This window comes from Cuculus canorus, chromosome 19, assembly GCF_017976375.1.
Source record: "Cuculus canorus isolate bCucCan1 chromosome 19, bCucCan1.pri, whole genome shotgun sequence".
In the NCBI taxonomy this organism is placed as follows: Eukaryota; Metazoa; Chordata; class Aves; order Cuculiformes; family Cuculidae; genus Cuculus; species Cuculus canorus.
Genome location: NC_071419.1, coordinates 5,059,886 through 5,082,100, shown reverse-complemented (window position 1 = coordinate 5,082,100; position 22,215 = coordinate 5,059,886). Strand labels below are relative to the sequence as shown.

General features: G+C 39.4%; 1 protein-coding gene across 1 annotated transcript in view; it reads right to left on the bottom strand.

The window, feature by feature from the left end:
* MED27 (mediator complex subunit 27) overlaps nucleotides 1-22,215 on the bottom strand; it is an 87,282-nt gene that overhangs the window by 9,740 nt on the left and 55,327 nt on the right. The window contains exons 4-6 of the mRNA XM_009569485.2: nucleotides 19,391-19,484; nucleotides 9,138-9,245; nucleotides 2,668-2,709 (exon numbers count right to left, since the gene is read on the bottom strand). Coding sequence (XP_009567780.1) covers nucleotides 2,668-2,709; nucleotides 9,138-9,245; nucleotides 19,391-19,484 — 244 coding nt within the window. The remainder of the gene's footprint in view (nucleotides 1-2,667; nucleotides 2,710-9,137; nucleotides 9,246-19,390; nucleotides 19,485-22,215) is intronic.

The window sequence follows — 22,215 nt, the reverse complement described above, 5'->3', positions numbered from 1 at the left end:
TCAGGACAAATTTAGCTTTGTTTGACAGGGTTGGATTGAAGATCAGAGGTCTCTGGTCCTTAACCCACAAAGTCATGCTGCAGTCCTGTGAGAATTTGACAGTTACCACCGGCAGGTATCCCGTGAGTTCCAGATGTTGTTACATTATCATTGAAGATGGAGTTGGAGAACTCGGTTCCCTTTTAAAGAGAAACAGCCCTGCCCTTCAGAGGGATGATTGACTTTACAGAGTCAAAGGCAGCAGAGCTGGAAGGGCTTCCCAGCCTCGGCGGTGGGAGCACTTGCTCATTCGTATTCTTCCTTCTCAGCACAGTGTTTCTACATGGTGTTCCTGGTGACTGCCACACTAGAAGCACACTTCAGGAACATTCAGATGTGCTCTGACACATTTACTGATGATTTTTTAATGGCATGAAAACATTTGTTCTGGAGAACCCGCAGTACAGATCCTACACCCTAAAGAGCATAATAGTTTCTCTAACACTACTTTTTCTATTCCCTTCATTTCGCTACTGCTAAATCACTATTCCTGGGTATTATAAATGGATACAAGTGCAGCTTCAGAGAACAGAGACAAAATCAAGCAAGCATAGCATCACAGAGAGAAAACTTTCTATGCTGAACCACGGCATTTTTTATCATCTATTTGAAAACTTGACTTAGGTCTCTAGACTTAACTTTAACTATCAGCTCAATAGTACAGAATCTATTGATTAGAAAGCACCATCACCTTGCATTTTTATCACATTTTTCATGCAAGAATCGGAGGCAACCAAAACTAGGCAACCAATTCAGCAATAGTTCCTGTGAAGCCAGCAAATATTACCCCAGTCTAAGGGATGCGGAAAACTGATCCAAAGAGAGGTTAAGTTGCCCAAGGTAACACAGTGACAGAGCTTGGAACACAATGGATAAAACTACTATAAAAACCACAGGTAGCGGTTCAACTGGTTACAGGCAACCCTTCCTCCTTGTCTTCCTGTATTTTGCTGTAAATATTAATGCATTTGGTATTATTTACAGAACAAGAACTTTATTTTCAGGTCACATCACACTGTTTTACGGAATTAGGAAGAGAGTAAAGATTCTTATTTATTATCCACAATGCAGCTACACTGGCATCTTACTGCTGCATTTCACACCTTCTCACTGACCTTTTCCACTTTTGGCCTGAAGGCCATCACTTGGACCTGAAGAAAAATTTACTTATGTATTTATGCTTCCCAAGTCCTCTACTTGGACTCCTAAGCAACCCTGTACATGTATTCTACTCAGTTATCTTGCATATAGACAATTAAACTTATATAATAAAAACCTCACTATTTATCATAATTTAGTACAAATCACAGCAATATGCCTTAACCCATCCAAGTTTTCCTAAACTGAAACATCCAGGAAGACAGTCCTATGCCCAAATGAGCTTACAGCCAAACATGCAAAAGGAAACTGAGATAATGCACTTGATTACAGACCTTAAATTTATTCCCTTACAAACACTGCTTTCAAGCACACGGATAATCTATGTTACCACAATACACACTGTTTCACTTCCCACTGTATTACCCTACTTGACACTAAATATTTTTGAATAGTAAGAAAAAGGAATATTTAATCCACCAATCTCTGGGGTAAAGAATCAACTGCAGCAAAATTTTGCTTTAATGCTAGGCAGAGTATTAACCAAGCTCCCCAAAAGCTGTCCTTTCATCTCTAGCAGGTTAATATCAAAGGTCAAACATCTTCCCTTCTGACTGCATCTGAAATCTTTCAGGGAAGATGCACAAACACAGCTGATATGCCACACTTTTGACCCCTGCTTTTATGCCCTTTCGAGTCCCTGACCCCCATTTGTTACACAAACTACCCAAGTAGATGAAAGGAAGGTAACGTGCTAGCTGGAGACTCAAGCTCCTTGAACCGAGCCTTGAAGGTAAGGAAACCAGAATTTAAACCCGGATCAATCTGAACTTACAGCATTTTGACAAGAGGCCTTCAAAGAGAAATCTCCTCTTCCCTGCCTGGAAAATAGCAAGATACAGAACCTTCCAAAATACACTTTAACCTTCTTAGTTTTATACTTATCGCTCCCATTCTCTCTTTGGTCTTTTCTTATTTTCCGGAATGGCATTTGTTTCAGTAGGTTATTCCTTTAGTTTACACCACCATGGGAGGAGAGGCTGGCAAGATAATGTCATGGAAAACATTTCCAAACTCATTTTGAAAAGCGAGTTCTACTGATATATTTAACTCAAGCCCACAGGAAAGGGAAGAAACCAAACCCAATGAAAATAACAATACAAAATCCAAATTAACCTGAAACAGTCCTTCCTCCACAGAAAGATTTGAAAAAAAAAAAAAACAAACCCAAAAAAACTACTTGAAGATTGTTCATGATATTTTAAAGCTAGAGTAGTATAATCTCCAATATCCTATTCCTAACCAGGGACTGGAACTGTGACGAGAGATAAATCCACACTAAACAGCAGCAGAAGAGATCTCCTTTTCTAGTCATATGTTTCCATTATTACAGATTATTGTTTGTTATTCGCAAGTTGTGATGATAAAGGAATAAATTCAGAATTCTTTTACATAAGAGCCCTGCTATTTAAAATAATGTCCACATATCTCCTATACGTATGATATGGAGAGAAATGACATGAGACTTACCTTCTGAAAAACTTGATAGTTGGATTTAGACCATATGTCAAGCTATGGTAGGGGAGAAAAAAAAAAGAACTGTTACATATTACTGCATGTGATTACCGAGAAAAAGAAGTTAAGCAGCTGTTCAAATTAAAAAGCAGGCAAACAGATCTGTGGATATGTATTTCTCAATTTCTCAGGGCACTGTTTTGACCCATTGCCTTTACCTGGTGCAGTCCAAGAAAGGGAATTAATGATGTACAATACACCGTAATGAAGGATCAACGTTGTTCATCACAGTTTCGGGGAAAAAAATATATATACAAGACCTGTTGAATTAACACATTCTCTTTAGAAAAAGCAAAATCTTCATTTGTATGGGGTTGTGGCTGATCTATGCAAATATTCATCAGCTTCAGTCTGTTTCTAAAATGAGGGCATTTTTACTAACTTTATGCTCATCTTGTGTCTGAATAAGTGATTCAGTTACAGATGACACAAAGAACGTTTAGCTGAATTAAGCCAAAGCAGTGGTCTGCTGGGGCTAAATAAAACATCCCTTAGGAAACTGCATTTACATTTGCAGACAAAAAAATCACACTAAGCGAGACTTAAGGTTGCAGATAGCTGCATGCATCCATGACTCGAATGCGTGCTCAACTACAGGCAAACTAAAAGATCAATCTGGAAATGTTTTATTAACCCCAGAAAGCAGAAGGTAAGGCTGTCCTTGTTAAAGGACCAAATGGCCCACACCTTAAACAATTTCAGCTGACATGCTAATGCTCTTTTAGCCCAGCCCAGTGCAATATCTTGTACTATATCAAGGAAAAGCAGCAGGAAAAAACAAAAGGAACTTCCATCAGTCCTAGACTTGCAAATTTTTCTACAGATCCCATTGCACTCAATAATTCCATGGGCGCAAAACTTGTCACAGGAAAGGTGTCTGCTACAGCATTAGCCTCAGGAATCTTAATCTAGACAAAAGAAACCATTTTTTTGAGTGAATTTTTGAAGGTATAGCTCCTCTAGTGCTTGATAATATGGTCAGGCACATGCTTTCCCACATAGAGGGGGTTCATCTCTTGACTATAAAGTACAACTGATTATTTCAATTCTGTCTTGAAGTAGTGCTCATAAGTTCTAGCTGAATTTATAAGTCTTCTAAAAGGCACAATATTTAGAGTCTGAAATGAAATATGAAGTGAGTAGCACACACTAGTGGGGTTGAAGGAGGACGGGGGAAGGATGCTGAACCCAAGGAATTAATTCACATTGCTAAAAAGGTTGAGAATGCTCAAAGTTCCCATTCCTTTTACGAGTGACACCGTTAAGTGGCCCACTTCCAAATCCTAGTACAGGAGTCCCTGAACCTCAGACTGGACAGGAGACGATGATAAAGACTAAAAATCACTTCAGGATAGATGTTTCGTGGCTTAATACCGCTGACCTTGCCACGAGACAAAAGGCAGCTGATGTCTCGATGCCTTTTCCAGGCTGGAGGAAGAGAAAAGTAGCCCGAGGCATGTACCTACAGCCCTTTTTACATTTACTGGCTCTTCGGGTGGGATCAAGAACCTGTGTGAATACCAACACTGCTCATACTCAAGAGTCCACAGCAGCAGTTCAGCCTGGACTTAGGTCTTGAGCTTGATTTAATAACAGCCCTGTGCCTGCCGGGAAGGAAGCGTTGCATTTTGACATCCGAAAAGACTACACTTGAAAATAAAAAATTAATGTGCATTTTTAAAAAACTGTTTTCATATAATTTAAGGCTTTCTTTGGACAGAGTTGCTATAATTGGAATATATATCTGTGGTTTTGCTAAGCTCTAGTGATAAAACCAAGTGCGTGATCCTTTCTAGTTAGACTCAAGATCTGAAACAAATGTCTGCTTCAGATTCTGCATTAAAATGAGTCCAACAGGTTCTGAATGTTCATTAGTTGGCATAAAGGCTGAAAAGCTGAAAAAGTAAAGAATGTTTGTCTTACAGACATGATGTTAACCAAGTTAAAAAAAACCCCAAAAACTAAAAAGAAAAAGCTACCAACCCCTCAAACCCACAAACACGCATCCTAAATGGCTGTGGTTGGACTTGATGATCTTGAAGGTCTGTTCCAACCAAGCAATAATACGATTCTAAACAACTGCCCACCCTTCCCCCTGCAAAAGAGGATTAAGGCAGAGGCAGATTAAAGAATGCATCGTTATAGGTCTATTATTCTTCAACTTTTCACTTTCAATCAAGACACACATTTGTAACTAAAAAACTGCTGAAAGCACAATTTCAGGGCATCCTCTGCATGGGAATTACACTGGAGCTTTTTTTCCCAGTGCCCCACTCTCCCCACCCATCCCCGGCACAAGTAACAAGAGGCCATTTTCTGAAGGTCGTCTGAACGATTTCAAAGGCAATAACAAATCAGAATGTTCCCTGCATCTAATATCAAACAGGTCCGGTGCCAACACTTATTAGAGAAATCGGATTCAACCCCCCCTTCACCCAAACACACACACATCCAGCTTTGAAGTGGAAAGAATGCAGGGATCAGAAATTACCCAAGAGACAGCTCTGCTTGTCTTTGAAGCTTTCCTTTGATACTACTATTTCTTTCCCTCTCTTACGCTAGGAGGCTAAAAGCTGCCTTTTCTTATTGATATGGGGTAATTAATGAAGCCGTAGCATTAACATAACCCAAGTTCCTTAACGTGATAATTCAACAGAGACTCTTACGTTTCTTTAGTTAAGTCTAATGGATGCAAAAATCAGAATTTGGCTAGGCAGCGATGCTAAGTTCCCACTCTCAATACACCCTTGTCAAGGTGGTTCTTGGTCTCCGCATCTAACAAAAAGCACTTTATAATTATGCCAAAAAATCCCAATACATTTTTATTTTTATTGGCAGCCTAGGGCTACTAATGGCTCAGCTGACAACAAGCCTGCCCTGCAGGGGTGAGCCGTACAGCCTCATTTATTCAGGAATCAGGACAACACCAGTAATTAATTACTATCCATGGTTAAATTCCAGTGCACAGTGAGTATGTCAGTCTAAAATTAAGGGTGGCACAGTGCCATCACTAAAACCACAGGGCTAATTAAAATGCATCAGTATGTGGTGGATGCAATGGGTTTGTATGGTAAGCAAGAGCATCTGCAGAGCAATCAGCATCCAGAACCCATGACGTGACAGAGGCTGCCAGATCTCACCTATTGTTTTTGCAAAGTGTCACCAAAAATGCCTAAGTTATGCAGCTGGCAACTTGGCAAAGACTTATTCTACAGGGTTTGTGAATAATTCATGAGAGACGTACACGAAGCACTTAAGAAATGCAGTGATTATTCGTCTGTATAAGCAAAGCTTGAAAATAAACCGGCAGAATGCAATCTCTTATTTTACTCACTACAAGCTTAAGACTTTTTACCACCTTAATTTTGAAAGTATTTAAACTTCTAAGAGGGAGTACCCAATTTAACTAGGTTTCAGTACAGCAGAAACCACGTGAAGCTTTCACCTGTCAACCTACACAGTACGATGTACAAGCACGCAGCAAGCTAAAGCAACCCCGATCATGCAGTGTCAGCCTTCCCGTGTGACTGCTTGTATGGCACCATGCACAATTCCATGACTATGAGAAACGCCCCTATTTATTTTATTTCTAGACTTGCCTGACTAACGAGCAAGAAGACTATCCACACCTCTGCAGTTTGCACTCACTCCTTCCCTTTTTTTTTCCTGTAATGTGAAATTTGCCAAAATAGTTGTACTTCTAGAGATGAACGCTGACTCCCCTGACCCGCAAGCAAATTGTCAGCCTCTCCTGCGCACAGGCCATTATTCACTTACCGTCTGTGTGATCAGTCTGCTAGTGATGGCCATTCCTTCTTTTACTGAACACTGTGGGATGTATTTTGCTGCCCCAAACCTTTCTTTCTACTTGGAGAAACTTCCCCCACTGAGTTTCACTTTTGTTACTTACAGGACCTCCTCCTCGTGCAGTTGGGAGGATTACTCAATAGACCCTCATTCACCTACTTAAGTGTAAAGAACTACAACTTATCCAGTGTGCCTTTTTCAACCTGGCTTACAGAAAAGACGGAAGCTTCAGAATTGCCACATTGTATGCTACCACCTAGTTCATCTTACTGCTGATGTTAAAAGTTCTTAAATGCTTCTTAGGAACACAGAAACTCCCAAATCAACAAGTACTGTGTAAGCTGCTGGCTGGAAAAACGATCACCTCCTACTTTGATGCTGAGGGTTCTCCATAGTTTTGTTATTTAATAAAAAAAGATACTCGCTGATTTTCTCTTTTTCATATCCTTCTGTGTCTCTTCTGAATGCTAGTGTATCATATTCTTCTGTCTCTTCTGAATGCTAGTGTGTTTTCCCCCCATCAGGCTAGAAACCGAGAAGCCAGAATAGTACGGTGAAACCTCACTGGAGTACTTTCCCAACAGCATCTGTTGTGACAGAGCAGGAATTGGAATGGACTGCGTTTGCAATTGACTGTAATCGCTCATTCCCAGCAGGCACAATAAGTAAAGCGAAGCATTGCAAGAGCACAGTCTTATTCTTATTCTCCAATTACCAGTGTAGTTAATTAGTGAAAAAGAGGGAGCTCACTGTTTGTCAATATGTGCTCCAGTTGGCAAAACTAGCAAGCTATGCATTTATTCAATCTTCCAAGCCAAATTTACTCATGATTTAAGTGGCTGCAACTCCAATTCTACTTCACTCAAATAAAACGTTCCTATTTACACCTAAAAGGCAGACCATCAAGTTTGTGAAAGCCCTGGGATGCCCCAACGGAACAGCAAACTGCCACGTAAAGGTCACGGGATCACACAGCCTCATGGGAGCAGTCACATAGCTCGGCTTTGGACACAGAAAGCTAAATCGGTAGAAAACAGACTCCCCTGCATACTGGCTTAAAGCAAGAAAGTAAGCCAGGTGGTAGCACCGATGCTCTGGAGAAGCTGAACTGCTCCCCACTGACACCAGACAAAGGTTAGTGCCTTGTGCCCAAACCTGGTCTTGGCAAGTCTCGCTCTCCCGTTGCAGCAAACGACGACAGAGCAATGGTATGCGGCTCTTGAGAGAGTTAACCTTGAGCTAAACAGACGTCCAATGCCAGATGCTGAGTTTCACAAAGGAGCTCTTTTACTTAGCTTTTCAGCACATATAGCATTATTGTATTTTGAGGGAGCTTCAAAGGAAACTGGATTCATCAGAGAAAATGAGCCCACCCAAATGAAGTGTGACACAGGAATCCATCAAGCACTGTCACTGCTCTTTAGGCAGACGATCATTTCACTTCCGAGCAGAACTTGGGGTGAAGAACGACTGGGGCCGTAAGTCTGTATTTCTATGCTAATATGCACGGAGTACGGTGCAGCTGCTTCTGCAGCAAAGTGGTATTTAAAGCTGCTTATCTGAATAATGCAAATCAAAATCAGGCAATTTTTATTTTACTACTTCTTAGGCCAATTCCCCACCCTCGCAGTGTGAATCTCCCACCTGGGAAATACAGCTGCACTATTTCCTTCAGCAGATCAGCTCCTCGCCTTTTCTAGGGACCGGAGGGTTCAGACTCAGAGCTGCTGAACTCTGGGTCAGTACTCAACGCGCTTCTGTGCGCTACAACACAGTTATCACTTTTGAAAGGGAAAAAAGTCTCACCTCATTATAACATGGCCTATGGGTGCCAAGTACTCATCTTGATATAATGAACTTTTTATTTTAATGGGCTTCATAATCGGAAGAGAAAGCTCCAGAGAGAAAACGTGAAACATGGAGGTATTTAGTACTGTTACTGGCAAAGGAAGAGTCTTGGCGGATGTCTCGGTAAGAGAGACCATTCCACCCTGGAAGAGAAACAAGCTGAGCTGAAGGCCGTCAGGTCCCATTAACATCTCCTGATGTGCTAAAGAGAGCCATATGGAGAGTGTGCAGTCAGAAGAAATTTGAGGGTTCAAGCAGGGTGAATTGTTCATAAAACAAATCACTTGTGGAAACAGATAATGCTTGCTGTAATAGCTGCTGTTCGAGACGCGCTGTTACTGACGAGCAAATTATTGACGAATACCGACCAACGATTCACACTGTTGCATTTATAAGGTTGAGCACAAAACTAGCCCAAGATTTCCCAATGGCTCTCAAAAAAGAGAAATCTGAACCTTGGGCTATTGATGCTCTGGTACACTGAAAAAAAAAATGTTTTCTCAGTAGGCGTTATTAACGAGACAACTGGGGTCTAAGGTGATGAATTAGAAATTCAAGTACAGGCTTCAGAGCTTAGAAAGAAGCCTGACGTTTGGGTATGAAAAATCCAAGCAACGCACGATAAATTTAAACTTGAGCATTGTGCAAAACATCATCAGTCTTTTGACAGTTTTATGTTTCCAGCATACTTGTGATGGGATTCCTGTTCCCTGTCATTTAAATAACAGGTAAAAATAAAACCCAATGTTGCTGGATATACAATAACCTACCTTGCCATCTTCAGTGTAGACATTCTCATTGTACCCTTTCACTATTGTCCGGTCAATGAAAAGGCTCCGCATCACCACTATCACTTTTAGCACTTTTCCCAAGGTAACCTGTAAAGAACAAGAGACAGACAAAAACAAGCTGAAGGAGAGTGGATGGTGTCTGAATTCACAAGACCATCAAGTTAACAGCTTAAGTTGATGCAATTTTTGTTTTCAATATTTTATAGACAGACCAAAATAAAAGACCTAAAAATACTGCATGTGTTACAAGAAGAGACAGACTATAAAGTGCAGAACAAACATTCATTTGCAACTGAAAATGTATGAATTCACAGAATTCCCTTGTGTAGACATGACACTGCCAAGCAACCCTCAAGTTTATTAACACCGCAACTCAATAACTTGTCAAAAACAATGAGCAAATGTGATTATTTTCAGTGTATTTGATATTCTCCAATACAAGTCCACCTAGTGAGAAATAATTTTAAAGACGAATCAGACTCTTCCAATGCCAGCTGTTAAAAGCATGCCATGACTTTAACGGAAAACATTTTAGGTCCAATAAAAATGTAAAATTATTTAAAAGGAAACTATGGTTAAAAAGTAAAAATGTTACATTGTCAAAGGTTTAATTTTCTTCTATGGAGTCAGTAAATTGGAAAGAATAAAATTAGTAAAATAGAAAATATATAGGGCCAGTTAGAGCATAACAACAGAAATAAGCCTAAGTTTGTATTATTGACAAAAGTGTGATAATGAAGGCATTTTAATCTAAAAATCAATTTACATTTCAAAGATGAACTTGCATTTCAATATAGCTGTGTGTCTAACTGTAATTCTGTGTGGTTTGTTATACAGAGATTATTACAGTTTCTCCTCATCCACAAAAGCATAAAAGTGAGATAAAAAAAGAAGCAATTAGTTCATTTTACTACTTCCCAACCAGCAGTGGCTCATTTTCCATTGCCTATGCTCCAACGCTTCATCCGGTACAGATCAACACATGCTAGAACAATTGTGGTTTTGCTGCTAACCTCGGCAGACAAATCCACACGCAAAGACTGTCAATATGCATCTTCACTGGTTTGTTACATGTTTCTCCTTTTTAACTCCTGCTAATGACTCCTACCTACCACCTTGGTTCAACAGGAGTGACCTCAACTCAATGCTGACTAAGAGACTAACAGGTGAATCAGCTCTGAGGTGCCAAGATGTTTCCTCCTGCAAGGGGGAAGACAGAAAATCTGGCACAAAGATTCCATCTCAAAGTTGATGCAGGGACCATGCTGCTGACAGAGGGTTACTGGAACAGGCTGCCCAGGGAGGTGGTCGAGTCGCCTTCCCTGGAGGTGTTTAAGGAACTGTTGGATGAAGTGCTTAGGGACATGGTTTAGGGAGTGTTAGGAATGGTTGGACTCGATGATCCAATGGGTCCTTTCCAACCTTGTGATTCTGTGATTCTGTTAGGAGGGTAAAAGGTGTTAGGAATGAGATGATGACGCAGGACTTTGCAGAAAAGTTACCCAAACTACTCTAAATTCTGCTTACTCCATCACTGTATGGCAGACAGTTACAAATCCTGAAAGGAACTGATGACATCTCTTTGGCATGGGACATGGAGAAAGCAACTCCAGGAGAGAAGTCTAAACAACAGGGAAGAGCAAGCTGACAGCAAGAGAGAGGGGGGAAAAAAAAGAGTCAGCGACAGAATTCAAGGAGACAGGCTGCTAGGCATTATTTTGCAAGAATATGAAAAGAAAAAGCAGGTCAGAAGAATGGTTAAATTTTTGAAGAAAAGTGTTACAGCCTAAATTAGGGTAACTTGTATCAAGGCTCAAGTTGTACACACAACATGAACGGCTTTTTCTGGTTCCTACCTTCTTACAATAGGTTGGGATTTTCTGAACATGTATGGAACTGTCTCGTGTTCTCAGGCAGTGACAGACGACCATATCATGGTATCAGGAACTGTGACTTTGGGTCTAAATGTAGTATCTTACTGGGATCCTCCGTAATAAGACTTAGCTGGTCTGCAAATTAAGTCAACTGGCACAGTTATTTCAGCACTCACCGCTGTAGCAACCGAGTTATATACAAAGTCATCACCCAGAGGTGCCATGAACTGTAACGCTAATCACCCACTGGAATCAGATAGTTTAGTTGCTAAGATGAGGAAATGGAATCACTTCAAAAAAAGCTGTCAGCGCATTTGGAGAAAGCAGGTTTTTATTTATTTTCCCACCTTAGTAAGATTGGCATTTTGCTAGGATAGAGGTCTACTGAGAGAACTGACTCTTAAAGCTTCACACTAGGCATGAACGATATACATGTAACCTAATAGCAACCATTTACCCAAAATTAAAATGAGGAAAAGAAGAAATTTGAAACAAAAAAGAAAAGAAATCTTAATGGGAGAGCAAAAAGGCTGCCCTATAAACAGCCTGACCCAGCCTTATGTATAATATTTTCTATCTCCATTGCCTTCACACACTATAGTGGGCATTCACTCCTTTCCTCTTCTCTTCTGTTCTGCATTCATGATAACCCACATTGCTGCCAGGTGGAAAAAAATTAGATGAAGTTGATTTGAAGCCTGTTTGGGATGTTCCTGAAAATCCTCAGAGTGAACAACGAACAACATAAAGAGCTGAAAAATCCCAATTTTGGCACTCCAGCTTGCTTGAATAAACTGACTGCTGGCCACGAACCTCCCCACAAGGTTTATCTGGACAAAAGCTTTAAAAAATACTTCTGCATTAGCTCATTGCCTTTTCCTAAGTCATCTGTTTTCACTCCTTTCCAATGATTCACTTCACCCTTTCAGAATCCATCACAGCTACCCAGACCTCAGCTATCATCCATCACGCAACACTGAAAGGTCAAATTCTGCAGACCAGTTTGGGACGGTAGCCACTTGCTTGACTGTCAAACAAGTGGGGTTACGCTGTCTCCCACACGTGGAAGGGGCTCTTGGGATGGGTACCTAAGACCGTGAGCTGCCTGAGGAAGACACTCCTGTTGCAACCTCAACTAGGACAACCATTTGTGCAAGCAGGTCCTCTCCAGGAGCAGGGGCACGCAGGCACTGTAGTAGCACAAATGAATGACTGAATACATTGCAGCTTTGGCTGGGTTCGCACTAGTACTAAAACAGCGAGCCTTCCGATTTTATGCCACTGTTGTTTTGACATAGGTTCCTGTAGATTTTACACTGGCTGGAAGGGAGCTCAAGACTTTCCGATGATTTTTACAGGACTGTATCGTTAGTTAAGTCTGACAAAAGCAGAAATTTTTGAGAACTACATGTAGCTCAGAGAAATTATAGTTCATCATTCTAACAGCACTGAAAGAATGAGGCTAGTAGCACAAAGAATGAACAACAGCCTGTCTCTAGACTGGAGGATGCTGTTCAATTTGGAAGCCAAAAGTATGCTCCACAGCTATTTTCAGGGTAAAGCACATTCCCTATTGTACACAACAAATGGGATACCCTTTGTTTTTTCCTCTAATAATCAAGACTTGTATCCGTTTTTGGGACTTAATGTTTTTGTTCACCTCAAGCATATTTTACAAATCATGTTTTCCAGCAAATCATTTTCTTTCAATGCCTGCTCAGCCCAGCTAACTGGGGTCCATGGCCAGAAAAGATCTGTGTATGGAATATAATTTGCACCTATAGTCATACAACTGTGTCCCTACAGATCTGCTGGAGAAAGGCAATAAAAACCTAATGGCTCTGGTAAAAATGTAACTTGATAGTTCTATTCCAAGCTCCAGTTGTGCAGGTCTCTCCTTCTGGAGGTCAAGACTCACCCAGATGGTCTCTGTTTAATGGCCACTAAAATGCCCCTGCATTTCCACAGGTATCAACTGAAACTTCTTCCATTATACAGAAAAGACACCTTTCAATTGTGACAAAATGGCAACAATTTCCTTTCTAAGCCAACCTTTCCTATTAAATTTCAACTTCTTCTGTCGATATCCTGTTAAGACAGCACTTGGCTTTTTAATATTTCGCCTGAAGGATATATGCCAACTCGTCCTTGATGTAGAAAATTTTAATTCAAATCAATACATGTACAAGGTCACTTTAAAATTCAATTAATATGAATGAAAAAATATGCCCCACAGTTCTGTGAGCTGAAAATGGAACAGTTGCAAGTTAAATACTTCTGTAGCTTCTGTTTTGGTCTGTGTAATAACAATGTACTTCTAGCTTCCTTTTAACTAAAATATACTAAATTCAGACAGTTAAGTTATTCATAAATCCTGTTTCCTAAAATGGCAAGTTCCAGAAGAAGGTAGGACAGGCAGCTGATTGAAATCTGCAATATTATGCAGCTTTTCTGACAAATATATATAAAATAAAAATCTTCTTGAAATACCCCAGGTTTAAAAATATTTTGTCTATCACCAAGATAATTCTCAAAGAGCAGATGACAGGCACTGTGTGCCAAGAAAGGGGGAGGGGAACACGGTATCAGTGAGAATGGCTTAAATAATATCTTGTAAGACAGCTAAAAAAAGTTCATATTTAACATAGAATCATAGAATGGTTTGGGTTGGAAGGGACCTTAAAGCCCATTCAGTTCCAATGCCCTGCAGTGGGCAATGCCACCTCCCACTGGATCAGGTTGCTCAAAGCACCACCCGACATCGATGAAAATTAATTATGATCGGAAAAGAAGTAAGTTATCTCTCCAAATAAGTCAGAATCAAGGTCAAAATTAGTCTACAAAATGAAAACGATCAAAATTAATTTCTCATGCCAGAATTCTGCCTAGAGGAAACAGCTTGAAATCCCCTCCTTTAATTTTGCTTCCTCAGCGACACGGATACCACATGAAGAACCCTTTTGTAAACAATTAAAAAAAATTCATTAACGAATGTTCTTTCTTCTTATTTATTTACGAGATTTATATTAGGAAAACGTATGCTGACAACACCAAGCACCAACACTTTGCAAAAATTTCCTGAAGCTTCAGATTTCCTCTCAGCATCCCAGGGAATTTGCTGCTGGTTTGAGCTGCAGATGCTCTGCAATGCAGAGCTTAAAGAAAGAAAACACTACTTTAAGCTAACATGGGTGCCTCCCCGCTTGTGTAAAAAGGAGCACCAATTTTTAGGCTCTTTTTATTCATGTTAGAAAGCAATGAGGCACCATCAAAGTAATCGAGATGTAACCAAGCTGTACGGATTTCCAGGAAAAGGCCAGAGCTGCTCCTTGCCATCCAACAGCCATAAGCCTATCCGTCCACTCGCGTGTCTATCTTATTAATCACTACAATGCCTGGACATCGTATACATATAAATGGAAAAATAAGGTTTTATATTAAAAATAAAGAAAACCCACCCAGACTTTCAACTAGCTCTTTTTTTCCCCGATGTCTCATCTGCTGGTTTGAATGCTGTGCTTTCCCACACACGCTCGTTATTCTTTAATGATGCCTATTTGTAAATAGCAAGATAAGATGCAATTAAGCCATTAGAGTCTAAATAAACAAACATACTAATTAGGTTTTTTACAAGCATCTCTTTTTTTATGTAAGGGCTGGAATTTACCTTTCATTAATCTAACCTAATTGCAATAGTCCATGATAAAAAATCAACATAAATGAAGGACTTTATATGATTTCACCATATAAGGGAAGGGTCAGGGATCCTCTCCCATGGCAACAGGAGATCTTCTCTTACTAAAGTCAACAAACTGGCACAGAATATCGTTCAAAGACTAAAAGACAGATTTTGCCCATGGCCAATCACGCTTCGGGAAGTGTTACTTCTGCATTGCTACAGACAATGAAATGGACCCCGAGTGCTTTTTCAATGCTGCTTCTCAACATTAAGTTACAAACCGTGAAATCACCATAGTCACAACGGTCCCACACGAAGCTCGGAAGTGATTCCTCAAGATCCAGCTCACATACAAGAACCTCAAACAACCCAGCCTGTGTCTCCAAGAGACTAAATCCCTAAATTAACGTTCAATCATATAGGTCTAAAATTAGGTGCCTGAGCTACCAAACACGATCATCAGGCCTAGACCGCAATCACAAACCTGCCAACCTCCACTCGGTGCCTCCTGCACGCTGATTTCCTAATGTACCACCCAACTGGTGAGGAGGAGCGTTCACACTGCTAAGCAACTGGAGAAAAGGAATTGGTTTGAGAAAAACACCATTAAATTGTTTCCTATCAAGTAGGACATCAATACTAACTTCACATCGCTTAGCAAATTTCCCTCCCTCCCCAGTTCTTCAAGGTCAGGGTCTCTTGAACAAAAATTAGTTTGGTGGCCTTTCTTCCCGGGCAAAGAATAAATTTCAGAATCCATTTTTCCAACAGAAAATAATAACAATTTCATGTAAAACACTGATGAACAAAAAGGAGACACAAGAAACGATTCTATTTCAGTGAGCAGATGTCTTGCCTATTAATACAGCCCATTCCCATACAAAGTGACTGTTTAAAAATGCTTGGAACAAGACTTGAAAGTTGAAATGCAAATGCGTCTGACTTTACGGAGGATAAATAAAATTGTATAAAAACATGTTTCATATTTCTATGTGAAAGACTGAGAATAAATCTAGGCATCAGTATAAAGTTATAAAATTAATTTATCATCAAAAATCCGTGAAAAGAAGAAATCATTTCTGCCATAAGCTTTGGTCCAGCAGAAACGGTTTTGATTTCCGAAATTTGAAGTTAGTTACATATGTCATTATTCTTTACAAACAACTCAAATTACAGAAAACTATTCAATTATCTGTAAAAATATCTACCCAGAGTTTGTATCTTCTATAGTGGTGCTTTCCTACAGCTTTACAAAGAATGGGATGATGAGTGATTTAAAAGACAAAGTAGTTTCCAGATGAAGAAACTGGAAAATTGGTTTCTACTCCTGACTAGGGCTGGCTCGGTACATGACCCTAAGGAAGTTACATCTGTCAACTAGAAAAGTGTGGATAATGGTTACTGTTCTCTAAAATATTTCTGATATTAATGAATGAATTGATTCTACACAGGAATTAACTGTTTCACACTGAAAAAAGCATTCCGAATGATAACAGAAACAAGGCATGTGGAGCAATCATTCAGTAATCACACCACCAAGTTCTTCTGTTAGAAAAATAACGTATATCTAGGAATACAACTGATCATTCAAAACAAGCAAAAAATCTAGGTATTTTTCATTAATTAAAAAACAATGAATGTTTTCTTAACATACAAGATGAGGTTTATCTTGGTACAATTCCTGGCATTCAACGAGCAAAATCTCACAAAAACCTTAAGGACTCTGCAGTTCCCTCTGCTGCTGCTGGCAATTAATTTTGCATAACACTGTTATTAAAGCCGATATAATTCTATGTTTAGTCTTTTTTACGCATACTGCGATTAAAAGATTAATTGAAAAATCACTAGTGAAGATTGGGATTAAACAGCACCTTGAAATGCGATGATAAACTGCTTTTAAAATCAGCTGAGGATTTCACACAGCTCTGGAAGGCTTCAATTATTTATGTGTTTGGTCTGTGTAGCATAAATCCAGCCTAATGAGGTGCAATTGCTGTGTATAAATCTAAAGTACAAAACCCCTCCTTATTGTCTGGAGGAAACGGTAACCTCAAAGGAGTAGGAGGTAGCAACCTTTCAAGACAGAGCATTTATGCTCTCAGGAATAGTTCATTTTTTTCTTTGCTGAAAGTTCTCAGCTTGTGTGAAAGCTGTCAGGAAGAACTTAGCTTAACACAAAGGCACGCGCCAGAAGAATCAGACCAGCCAGCTCACACGGCTGATAATTATTCCTGTTGAAACACTGGCTGAACCTTAGACCGTGAAAATCCCACCTCTGCTGCTAAGGACATAAAATGATTTCCATGTGCACATGAAGTTGCATGGTTGGGGCTGAAACCTGGGCATCGGGGCTTTTATTTTAATGAAAATTAAAACCGATGTATTTGGCAGTCTCTAGTCCTTCTGAAACTTCAGAGAATCTCACAGGTGCTCCCCTTCCCCTTTTTCCCCATCTCCTTTCAATCATTTGCACACCTTAAAATACACACATTGTTTACCCTCACCTTCGCAGATGAATAGATGCTTTTGCTGGTCAATGGAATGACTATGTTTAAAGATGCTTCAATATAACAACCAGACCTCCGTGTCAGAGGCCCTCCTAAGCAGTGGCAGGTAAGATATGAACAGTCCAAAGATGGAAATGGTTGAGATTATAGTAAGTTAATTAATTCCAGGCAAACAGTATGGCCATGAAGTGTTTTTAACTAAAATAGGCATTATCCAAATCCCACGGTATCACGGCAAACAGCGCTGCTGCAAGGGAGCAACTCTGTATCTAACTTGGGAGAAGTTCAGAGTGAGAAATCACAAGTACTGGAGAAGCCTTCCTTCTTCTGGGGGAGGTGCTCTTCACACTGCCCATCCTGCAGCACCTTCCACTGAACGATTCAGGGCTGAAAACAGCAAAAGCTTTTGTAGCAGTCGGGGCCAGATGGAAAGTGCCGTATTGGCAACATCAACTGAGACAGATGGGAAAGAGGGAAAACCTGCCTAAAAGAAAAAATGATAAACCCATCACACAATCACACACAAAAATACTTTAAAAACAATCATTTTGATCTCTGATCCAAGGAAAATATGCATAACACTAGTTCAATACTGGGCTGCTGCCTTGTAGCAACAGTAATGACCTTGATTTTGACATGGAATTCACTGATTTACTACTGCTTGTAAAAGGGGCTTCTTTTACAGTTCTCGTTCTTCCAATCTCCCTTATTCCTAATCAGTCACATCCAAGATAATTTACCTAATTGTGCCTGAATCTTGCAAGGTGTCATATATTTTCTGGCCTCAGAAAGCTCTTAGAAGTGGAATACACTTACAATACGCAAAGAGGGGGGGTCTAAAAGAATGGAAAGGGTTTCAAAGTAAGGAAGTAAAACCAGACACGGCAAAAGAGTTAAACATGAAGTCAGCTTAAGGAAAAATACAAAAGCTTCCCTGACTTATAGTTTCTTAAGACTGTAATGATGAATTCAATTCTTTTCTGGAATATATTGTTCCACTTGGTGAATCCAACAATTGCAGAATAAATGTTTTAATGCCAGCTGTTTATTTTAACCTCTGACTCAGTTAATCTCTTGCAAAATTGGGGAGGTTGAACGGAAATTAATAATGGGATGTTACAGAGTTGATTAACTAAAACTAAACATATTCACAGTTATACTTTCCATAGAGAAATTAACAGAAGCCTTGAAAAAAAATACAGGCAAAAATCTAACCATAATAATATTTTAAAGTCAACAAACTCTAAAAGCTATATAAAGTCTAAGGAGTGATCCCACCATTAATTTGCATTGAGTCAACAATTTTGTTTTGACAAAATATCTGATTTTCAGACACAATTTACCATTTGCTTAGAAACAAGAAATATACTCGGATGTTGCTACCGCCAAGTAATAGCACAGGTGAGAAAGTCAAGAAAAAAAGGGAAACGCTATGAGAAATCTGAAGTGGAAAAATATTTATTTAGTCCTCACCTGCACATACAGTGTATTTTCTAGTCTTATTTAAAATCTGGCAAAAGATGTGACTTCTGTCTTTCATTCTACAAAAGGAAAATCAGCATCCAAAAGCCATGACTCTACTTCCAAGTTACTGTCTCAGAGTGAAAGCTTTAGAAACTCTTACTATAAGCACAACAGCTGCCCGTGAAAATTGATGTGAACAATAGGTTCCTCTGGAATGAAATCTTGCTTGGTCAGGTAGAAATAAGTTGAATGTATTGGACTTGTTTATCTCTAATCCAGCCTTTACTGCTCATTTACTTCAAAGGCAAATTCTTAAGTCCATCATATAGCAGAAATGCACTGACCCAAGAATAATCTCAACAAATTTAAATCACATTCATTTCCTCCTCCTTTTCTTCCTCCCACCACTCTTTCCCTTCTTAATTGTCATGATTAAGACTCACTCATGGCAAGGACTGCTGTGAATATTTGAGATTGCACTCATATTTCTACAACCGTATCTAACAATAAAAATCAACAGATCTGTCATTTAAAAGTGAAATTCTTCCTATCGCTCATTTGCCTAAGAGCAAGGAAGATCCAGTGTTGCTGTGGTGAATGAAGCGTAGTACAGTTCTGAATAAAAATATGTTTAATAACTTGTGTTTTCTGGACAGTAATTCAATCCATGAAGAAATTAATCTCAAGAGATTAAATTATCCAACTTACCAAAAGCATTGCAGAGGTTCCGTTTGGCCGGGAGAGCTGGATAGACATTTCAGGAAACATTCTGTCAATCCGATTGATCACATCATCAACATATCTACCGAACAAACCAAAACAACAGAATTACCACGCATGCTCCTTGCCACAGACTTGCATTATTACTCCTTTTGAACAACGTCCACAGGATTTGCCTGAATTAATTTCTCATTCTCAAATTCTTTAAAAATGCATGCAAGCATAATTAAAAAAGTTATTGATATGAGGAAACATACCAAAGCCCTAAGTTGTTTTGAAAATTAATTACTCTGCCCTTAAAAAAACACACCCGCTTAATTTTTAGACCAAATATTTCAGTTCCAAACTCCTGCCATTGTATTTCTATCCTTTAGCCTCTAGGGGTGGAAGGATACATTATCAAAATTATCTTTCTAAGGTAGGAATTCATCGGTTGTCACCTCCTTACTCTCTCTAGGATAAAGTAAACAAATAGAGATTTTCTCGAAGTCTTCGAACTGTTCACAGGAGGTTTTATTTATTCTGAATCTTTCAAATTTATTTCACGCATTGGTGATTGATTTAAATTGGTTCAACTGGCTTCACGTTCCACGAGTTTCTCTGGGGTGATCAAACACAGAGGTAAACACCATCCTTTCTGCAGGGTAGAATACCTCCGCTTATGCACACCAAAGCGAGCTGGCTCACGTTTGTCTTTGTTCCCTGGTATCGTATCAAGAACTGACACCCAGGAACTGGGAAAACTTCCTTTCAGAGACTCTGTTTCCCAGGATACATTGCTCCATCCCACAGGCATGCTTCACATCGTCATTCCTCTGGACACATTAAAATGCCCAGTATTGGCTTTAGCAGAGTTGATGTGACAGTCTCCAGCACCCGCATCTATCTGTCCTCCAGCATCACTTTTGATTCTCCCCAAGTATGCAGCACGGAGGGGCACCACTACCTCATTATCATCTGCATCTACAAACTCTGCAACTCGATCACTCAACCATGAATGAATGCATTGATAAAACAGTTTTCATGCTAGCCCACATACATGCTGCAAAAAAAAGACTTTGGAAAAACCAGTTGTCCCAGTTACATTAACAGTAAAACTGAAAAAAATTCCCTTTAAAATCTAATTATTTTCCTGCTTAAATGAAGGCAAAAAAATGTTAAATTTTTCAAAGTTATTCAGTCCTAATGTTAGTTGCTAAAAATATCCTAATACCAATAAGTGCTATGCTCCAGTTATTATTTTGCAAGGGATTAAAAATAATCAGAAAAATAAAAAAAATAAAAAAGCTACATTTGCACAGTTGGTAAAGTCAGCCCGCTTTTAGAAGTAACAAAAGAATGGAATTAGTTATGACAATCCTACATAAAAATCTTAATCCGTACTTCTAGTTGTGCAGAAAAGTTTCCCCATTCACTTGAATGACTCATTAACAGCTTGCATGCTGATAAGCAAAAGTCAAAACACCCATAAGCCAAGAACTTCCTTAGCACGGTGAAAGAGAAGTTATTGCGTAACTTAAGTTTTCTAATTTTTCATGCTTTGCGCAGTAATAAGTTAAAACCTATCAAAATACGAAGTTGCATAAAGCAAGGGCTGCTTACACACCGGCACAGTCCATACGCAGTAAGGGCGGAAAATTCAACTAATTTTAAGTCACATAAACAACTTATGGACTTGGGCATTTAATCTGCTTAGGTCCTTCAGGAAAGTCCCAGGGGACATATACGTTTATTATTTGAAAGTGTGATCCAAGCTGGTTGGAGGTAACCAATTCTTCAACTCTTTCTTCCATCTGACTATTTTTTAAATGTAAAAGCTATCTTGACCATGCGCCTTAAAACATGACTCCACGCCAACCGCCACCTTCTACTACCTGAGCAGTAAAAAGCAGAACAGAGAATTCAGAGAGCTTGTGAAAAAGTCTTCCCTTCAAGTGAAATCACATATAGAGCAGAACCAAAATCTTCTAATTCATATTAACCAGCTCCTGAAAGAACTTTATGATGAGTTCCTAAGATACTCTGGGTTTAGAAGCCTCTTAGTTTTGTACCAGTCTTCACAAGTCAGTTGACAAAAAAAGAAAATTAAAAGCGTGAACTCAGGGAAATCTAATGTTTTGCTCTGGCGAGGACTCAGCAACTCTATCGGGATCATCCACTCAGCAGCCTTTTCCTTCTGTTCTCAGTCAAGATGATGTCAGAGAAAATCCACGCCCACTATGGCAAAAGAGCACTGATGTGCAGATCATTGTTTTGCCCCTTTGCCTTTTTTAAGTAGACATCAGGATTTCCTGAGGACTCATGAGAACAGGAGGATTCATCAAAGATGCATATATAATTACTAAATTAGCCTGACTACATGGCGGCCTCAAATATAAAATGACAAACAAGCTAATCTAAGGCAAAATTCTTCTCTAGATATGCCCTTCAGAGAGGACATCTGGTAAACCATCTTGTGAAGGGAATGATATGATAAATCAGATGCAGCAAAGTACTGTAAAAGTGTAACTGGTGACGACTTTAGAGGAAACTGAAGAACATATGATAAAGACAAGATAAGGTACACTTCTGCGGCTGTCTGGAAAGAGGGTCAGAGAAAAAGCTGCTGTCTGGAACTTATTTTACAGAACTGAAATTAATTTAGTGCCAAAATAAGCAGAGTTACAATTTACACATCTCCGTCCAATCAGTTTTAGCTCAAAAATATGATAGTTCCTATTTACGTTACAGAACCTCTTACACAGCCTCAGAGAAGCGTAGCACTTCAGAATGGAGAACAGTCTCATTTTAATTTGCCAATAAGCATTTCTAAC